At 30.4% G+C, this 8,609-nt stretch overlaps 1 protein-coding gene across 1 annotated transcript; it reads left to right on the top strand.

The window, feature by feature from the left end:
• Positions 1-4,759: 4,759 nt before the first annotated feature.
• On the top strand, positions 4,760-5,227 carry LOC104212392 (uncharacterized). Its single transcript, XM_009761627.2, has one exon. The coding sequence runs from the start codon at positions 4,760-4,762 to the stop codon at positions 5,225-5,227; it is 468 nt and encodes a 155-aa protein (XP_009759929.1).
• The last annotated feature ends 3,382 nt before the right edge of the window (positions 5,228-8,609 follow it).

An 8,609-nucleotide genomic window follows, 5' to 3' on the forward strand; every position in this document is an offset into this window, starting at 1 on the left:
TGACCAAACTGGTTATAATTATTGTTTTGTGACATTCTCCCAAATGTTTTCGCACTCAATTGTACACTTAGCTTAAGATTCTTTTCATAAAAAATTTGTAATTTTAAATATAAAATACGATTTGCGTGAATATATTTGATATTATAATCTTAAATATACTATAATAGTTGTACATGTGGCTATAAATTGTTCTAATTATTTGAATATATAAAATAAAAAGTTTAAATTAAATATTTTTCAAAGTTTAGAAGGATATAATTTTTTAAAATGGACTAAAAAGAAAGTAGGTTCAAAATATCTAAACATAGAAAATATTAATTATAATAAAAATAAGATATATATATATATATATATATAGTTCAATCCTAAGATCAAAGATGCGACCACACTCACTGCTGATCGTATTGAACACAGTATTCATGAAAAAAAAAACACTTGATTGGATCTAATATATACGTCAAATCATGCCAAACTATTATAAGTAAAAAAATAAAATAAAACTATATATGATATTCCCTCTTTTCCGGTGTTTTATGTAAACCTATTTTCTTTTTGATTTGTTCCAAAAAAAATGATCACTTTCTAAATTTGGTAATAATTTGACTTAAACTTACAATTTTATCCTTAATGAGATGTTTTTATAACCACACAAATAATCTAGGCCCTTTTTGACTTGTTTACTACTCCCTCCGTTTCAATTTATGTGAATCTGTTTGACTATGCACGGAGTTTAAGAAAAAAAAAGACTTGGAATTTGTGATCCTAAACAAGTCAAAAAGGAGCCCAGAGTATTTGTGTGGTTATAAAAGCTTCTCATTAAAGGTAGAATTGTAAGTTTAAGCTAAATTGATTTCAAATTTATAAATGAGCCATTCTTTTTTAAACAGACCAAAAAGGAAATATGTTCTGGAACAGATGGAGTATTACAAATTTTAGAAGTCTTTATTTTTTCTTAAACTCCATACTCAATCAAACATGTTCACATGTAATCAAACAGATAAAATATTTAACTATAATTAAACAATAAGAACACATGTATGCAGTCGCGTTGCGGTCCAATCAAGATAAGTTTTATGCCTAACATTCATTCACAAATATCCGTAATGAAATTGAGAGAATACGTATATGATAATCAGTTCAAAGATATTCTGCGTGATCGTAATCTCAATCCAATTGTTATCGAGGATAAGCTATCGCTGTCTCTCTTAAAAGTGTTGGTAATTGCTGGGAGAAAAATTAAATTCGTTGGTAGTACATTGTACGTAGTAGTAGTGTGGCCAATTAGCTTAGCCAAAAAAGTAAAAAGGTCGAATAAAAGGCAGAACCGTCATCATTTTCCTCTTTGAAATCTTGTATAGTAGCCTGCAAATATCACTATCAGAGGCACAGGTTCCTCGTCCGTTTGTCGTCAGCCCAGTAAGAATTAAGGGCATGTAAATTTGGCCATAAAAAATCATTTTTCTTTCCATTTTGTATGAGATCAGTGTTTGGCCATAAAAAATTTAATTTTCACTTGAAGTTGAATTTTGAATTTTTTCAAAAAATTTTAAAAACTCCAAAAGGTTATTTTTCAACATATTATTTCAAATCACTCATAAAAATTTAAAAACATCTTCAGATTGTATTCATGTCCAAACACAACTCTAATTTTCAAGTATCATTTTTCCTTAAATTATTTTTTTTCCCACTTTTTTCTGGAATTTCACGAAATCTTATGTCCAAACGCCTACTAAGTACCTTAATTCAAAATTTGAATCTTATAGATTTTGCAACTTTAGTAACTTTAAATTATTATGTTCTAAATTATTAATTTATGTATATTTAATAAAAACTTTTACATAAACATTAATTAAATTTAAGTTATTAATTTCTGTTGAACTTGTAACTTATTTTTCCCCTATTAGAGATAACGTTTGCCCTTATCAAAAAGCCCAAGCAGATACGTTATTCAAAAATGGGTGGAAGTTAGAAGTTACAGTCCCATTTTTAATGGAGTATCAACTATCTAATTTCGCCGTCCTTTTCTTCGAAAAGTTTCCACCCCCTTTATCAGCATCTCGTGATTCCTCTGCGTAGTGTATTTGACCATACTCCGTTTACTTTGATCTTTCGGTCAATACTATCAGATCTAAGAGATACGTGCATACAAGTAAGCAAGCCTTAAAATTTAATAATGTGTTTCAAAGTCGTGCGGACTTGATCCAACACGAACAATATCACTAAAAAGGTTGGGCTCTTGCACTACCTCTGTACCACTTGAATCAGTGTGCACATAATACTAACACTCCAATCATGTGAATTTAGGCTCGTCCAACTAATCAAATAAGAAAAAATGACATTGGTATAAGATATCACATAACTAATACGACATTTAATTTGAAAAAAGAAAATTGTATTAATCAAGTAATATCTGCACAACTATGCAATGTGTTTAAATTTCAGGTATAAAAATGCTTCCGATATTAATTAGATGATATATTACTGATACCTGCATAATTTAGAGGAGTATATATATATATATATATATATATATATATATATATATATATGCAAGATAAAATCTGAGATAAAAACACGTCTATCAACAATATTTTAATGGTAATAGTATCTAAAAATAAAAATATTCTTGAGGCACCCTATTCTTACTTTACATATTATTACTCACTCTATAATAGTGTACCATAAATTAGTGCTCACCACATAAAAATAGGGGTATTAATATTTTTAGCCCGCATAAAAAATTATTTATATTCGTTAGTCGAAAAAGTGTATAAAATTTATTTGTATATAATATATAGTATATATAATATATAGTATATATATATATATATATATATATACACACACAAAAAAAAAATTAACTATTATCTTAAAAACAGTTATACAATATCATTTTCTTATAAAAATACCTTATTATAATCTGTCCATAAGTAGTGTGTGAATTAAACAACCTCCTAACAGTACCTGATTACCGAACTATTCAATAACTAGGCAATTTCCCTAAAATGTTACTATGACTTTTTACTTAATTATTAAAATTCAAACTAAATAATCTAAAATTTTACTAATATGTTTGATGTTTAAACATGATGTATTAATAATAGTTACGCTATAACTTTGAAAATTTCCGTTAGATCTACTGATTCAAAATTAAGTAAATTAAGGCTAATCTAAGCAAATGCTCCCTTTTTAGGTTACTGTTTAGATTTTGTCTCTATTTTGAAAAGTTGTGCCAATATAGGGTGTGTTTGGTACGAAGGAAAATGTTTTTCAATTTTTTCATGTTTGGTTGGCCCAAATATTCTGAAAAATATTTTCCTTATGAACTCATTTTCCTCCAATTGAAGGAAAAAATATTTTCCTTATCAAGAGAAGGGAAAATATTTTCTAAAACTCTTTCTCAACCTTCTCCACCCAATTCCCCACACCGTACCCCATCCCACCCCCTCTCCACCCACCCTATTTTTTTTACTTTTTTTTGTAATTTTAAATTTCTGATTTTCCATTTTTCTGCCACCACCCACCCACTCCCACCGATTTTCACCCCTCCCGAAAAAAAAATATTTTTTACCTTTTTTTTTATAATTTCAAATTTCTTTTTCTTTTTTCGTTTTTATGCACAACCCTCCCCCCTCTCCCCAGGAAAAATATTTTTAAAAAAATATATTTTCAATTTTAGTTTTTTCATCTTTCGGTTTATAGTTCGAAATTTTACAAGTTCCAAAGTTATGTGTTCGGAGGTTTATGTGTTTGGAAGTTTACGGGTTTAGAAATTATAAAGTTTACAGTTTCGAAAGTTCACGATTTTGAAAATTTAGCGGTTCGAAAGTTTATGAAATTTGTGGGTTCGGAAGGTTATTGCTTCGAAAGTTTATGACTTCATATTTATTGTATCTAAATTATTTATGAATACTTTTGAGAAGTTATTTTCCGGTGTTATTTTCCTTAATTTGCGTACCAAACACCGGAAAATAAATAAGATTACTACTTGTTTTCCAAGAAGACATTTTCTTGGAAAACATTTTCCGTTATACCAAACACACCCATAATCCTTAAAATTATTTCTTCCAAATAACGTTAGACTCAAGTTTAATGTTTGCTCATATAATTTTCAGTTTATTCACAAAATGTCAGATTGTGGTTTATATTTGCAATAAGTTAAAATTAAGAAATTTGTAACTCAAAAAGGATCTTTAAAATTGCAATATAAAAGGTCCAGTCAATTACAAGAAAAATAAAAAAAGAAGATAATTTACTAAACAACTTATACAAAAAGGTATAATGGGCAAAAATTTCAATTAAATTAATCAGAGATAAATAAAAAGTGTATCAATGGTTACTGGTTAGGAAAATGAGATGAGCTCAAAATCCCAGTCCCTGGTTCTGTAATTTCATGAAGAGAAGAGGGGTAAAGTTGACAGGACGCAAATACAACCTGTCACCCATAAGTTTACAGGTTGGCAATGCAGTGCCCTATACTGCTATTATGGCAATAACAAACTCTAAATCCAAATTCAAAAGTCACCTCTTTAATTACTTTCCCTTAAAACCAATTTCCTTTTAATTTTTTCAAATGATAAAATATTGACGTGGCGTCTTGGTTCATTATTCAATAATCAATACAGTTCATTTATCACCTCCTATTTATACCTCACTTTTTCTTGCCTTTTTCCTCGTTCAGTCTTCTCCAACAAGTGTTCTTAATTTCCTCTATTCTTCATTCGCTCACTGAGTTTGAATTATATAAATTTAGCGAAAAATGGGTATTTGCAGTTCGTGTGAATCTACATCTATTGCTACAGCCAAATTGATATTACAAGACGGAAGATTACAAGAGTTTCCATATCCAGTTAAAGCTTCATTTTTATTACAAAGAGATCCAACAATATTCATATGTAATTCGGACGAAATGGAATTTGGTGATGTGGTTTCTGCAATTAGTGCTGACGAAGAGCTTCAACCGGGTCAACTTTATTTTGCTTTGCCTTTGAGCAATCTGAAGCGGAGGCTTAAGGCTGAGGAAATGGCTGCATTAGCCGTTAAGGCTAGTTCTGCTTTGAGCAATTGCGGCAGTGAAAAATACGGCTCAGATTTCTTAGTAGAGAAAAAGGGTAAAGGGGTAAATAATAACGATTCTGCGACGGCGGAACTGAGAAGAGCGAGGAGTACTGGTGGTAGTGGGAGGAGAGGGAAGTTTACGGCGAGGTTAAGTGCAATACCTGAGTAGTAGAGTTAATTTTTGGGGAAAATGTTCATTTTTTTTCTGTGAATAGTAGAAATTAGTTGAGATTAATATTCAAATACTGCTCTCTGATTAGTGGGTGGTTCAAAATTCGATTTACTTGTTATTTTTAGATATTAAATTCTACTTGACAGCCAATGTAGGGGTTGTATCACAATTTTAATTTTACCTCTCTATGAGTTTGGTAAGCTATATAGAGTGAAATCATAACAGTACTGGTTCCATCAATTTGATTCGCTACAACTTTAATATATTATCAAACTACAGTTAATCAGTTTTAAATTAAATTTTGGTAGCATCAAGTTATCAACTTATAACTATAGGTAATCAACTTATAACTATAGGTAATCGTCACACATAAGTAGAATCAATTACCTTGAAATAAAGCAGAGAGTTTGCTGCAACCTTTATTTTTATTTTTTGAAAACATTGTTTTATTCATGGAATATGTTCATGTTTTGAAAAAAAATTCAAGTTCTCAAAAATTGGTTTCTGAAATTTTTTCTTTTCACTCACAAAACTTTTCTTCACATAAAATGTATGTCAATACAATTTCTAAAATTATTTTTCAATACAACTTCAAATTTTTTTCCCCCAAGTTTCAACCAAATCTATATTCAAACGCTAAATAATGTTGCGTAGGGACAACTCAATGATTAAAATAAAAAAAACTACTATCATAATTTGAAATTTTGAATCACAGGTCATGAACTCACCATAGTCTCTTTTAGTTCTTTTCTATTCTCTCTAAACTATTTGATAGGAAACAACAACAATTATCTCTCAGTCCTAAAATAAAGAGAGAATTAAACTAATCTTAATGAATAGGATGAATTATTGCAATAGTATGGGGATTCAAAGAAAGAAAATACTGTATAAAGGTCTATTTGCAATGCTAGACGGAGAAATAAAATAGTCCTCATTAAATAGGTTACATTGCAATATGTCTCCTTCAACGAGGGCAGGAGAAACATCACAAGATTCTTTTCCATACGTATTCTTTTCCTCCACAAATGTGATTGAATACGTACATTGCCATATAAAAATATGACAATTAATTTGAGCATAAATATGTATCGTGGTACATACATATATATATATGTACAAAAAAATATTATTATTTTTCTATTATTTTGAGAATGGTTGTACAATATTATTTTCTTAAAAATAATTGTTAAAAAGTACCATAGCTAACTTTTATTTTTAATATTGTATGATACCCCAATGGGCAATGGAAATATTACATATTCTTTTGATGTCTAATATCACTAATCCATCAGTACTATTTTCAAAAGGATAAGTTTCTTCAATATGGTAAATATTACACATTCTTTTCATGTCTAATTTAACTAATGCATCAGACCTAATTTCACAAGGTTATTCTACAAACTGTTATTTTGACTGTCTGGATGCATGGCAGCAAATATTCTTGTAGGCTAAATGACAATTTACTTTCTCAACCACTAAAATTATGAATAAGATATAGTAATTACTTTAATTTCTCCATCACTAGAATCATGCTATCAAATGTAATAGCCTTACAGCTGGAGCCATGTCAGTCTTTATCTACATTAGGACATTTGTTTTTTCCTTTGCATGTGGAGAATTACCTCCCGTGTCTCTGAGTAAATTAAAAAAGTCTGGTCATAAAATTATTACGCAATATTTTAAATTTGAAGTGAGCTAGCTAGCAAGCAAACAATGCGACAATATCATATACGACATTAAAATGAAAAAGGTAAAGGCCAGATATATCTTTTCCCATAATTATTAAAGCAAGTGGCAAAATGGTAGCGAGACTAATTAATAGGCATTTAAGCAAAAGGTCATTGGTGAAGGCTGGACCCATTTTCTTGTGTTACGCTTCAACTCTATTATCATTAGTCATTACATCACCACCAAATCTTGAGAAAAAAGGGCAAGCCAGCTAGGAGAAACCAGATGCTTCAACGTATTTCAAGTAGATGGCATTTCTATAAAGAGGTTTTTAAGTAGCTAGATGGGGAGTTTTATTTATTAACCATGCAATATTCCAATCTAGGCAGAGAGGCGGGATCCAGAATTTTCAATATATGAGTTTTGAGTTCTAGTAAAAGTAGCTTGCCGGATTCTGTACTATAAATTTTTTATACATATTCTGTGAATTTCTATACACACATACAAAAATTTGACCAAATTTGTTGGGTTCTACCGAACGTGTAGCGAATTCTAGCTCGACCTCTGTCTAGGTGCAGCACTTCTAAAATATCATGCATGGAACATTTTCTAATTCCACATATACTTGCCCGGTTTCTCATGCAGTGTAAGGTTTTACATTTTTGAACAGATTACCGCGTACCTACTATTTTTAAATGACAATTGGCGTTGAGTTAGTCACGTACAAATATTTTTTAACAAATTAATTATATAAATGTTTTGTGTCGGAGACATGACAGTGGATATTTGTTGTACGTATTGTAGAAGTGTACACATGCACAGTGCCATTTTGACTATGTTAAAGTACAACTCATAATCAGTATTCTGGGCATGGTTTTTACTAGTGTACGTTTCGTCGTTGCCCAATTGTCAATAAAAATAAAATTTGTATCTTGGAAGTATGAAACGAATCGTCTGTTATAAAATAAAATGAGCTAACAGTGCAAAGATTCTCTGCACTATAGTTGTGTACAGATTAAGAGCCCATTTGGATTAGCACTTACGCCTGGTTTTTAAGTGCTGAAACTGATTTTATAAAATAAGCACTTACATATTTGAATAAAAGTATGAAGCTAAAAAGAAATTATTGATCTGTTTGATAAACAAGTGCTAGTAAGCATTTTTTTCTCAATAAATGACTAAAGTGTCCTTAAATCTGATAACACTACGAAGGAGTTGATTTTTTAATTTTAAATTGATACGAATACAAAATACTTTTTATTTCCAGCTGCAATCTTTTTATTTATTTTATAATTATATCACTACTTTCCTTATAGACAAGAGGGGTTGCTTTGATGGTAAGCAACCTCCACTTCCAACCAAGAGGTTGTGAGTTCGAGTCACCCCAAGAGCAAGGTGGGGAGTTCTTGGAGGGAAGGATGCCGAAAGTCTATTTGGAAACCATACTTGTGCTTCTTATTGATTTCATCCCATTTCAAACAGAATAGCAGTTTTTAAAGGAAATCCGCGTCATCCACTGTGCTCCAAGATATGGTCCAAACCGTACCTCTATAGGACAATTTGTCAAAACAGTAGAGAAGAATGGGTTGCGGTGGGGACTGTACAAACAAAGAAAATTGTCAAAATAACAGCAAATAGTGGTGCAAGCTTTGGATCATATATGATATAAGGCCCTGAATTGGGCTCATTTTTTATGATGCTTAAGCTGTCT

The sequence above is a fragment of the Nicotiana sylvestris genome, chromosome 2, assembly GCF_000393655.2.
Source record: "Nicotiana sylvestris chromosome 2, ASM39365v2, whole genome shotgun sequence".
Taxonomy (NCBI): domain Eukaryota; kingdom Viridiplantae; phylum Streptophyta; class Magnoliopsida; order Solanales; family Solanaceae; genus Nicotiana; species Nicotiana sylvestris.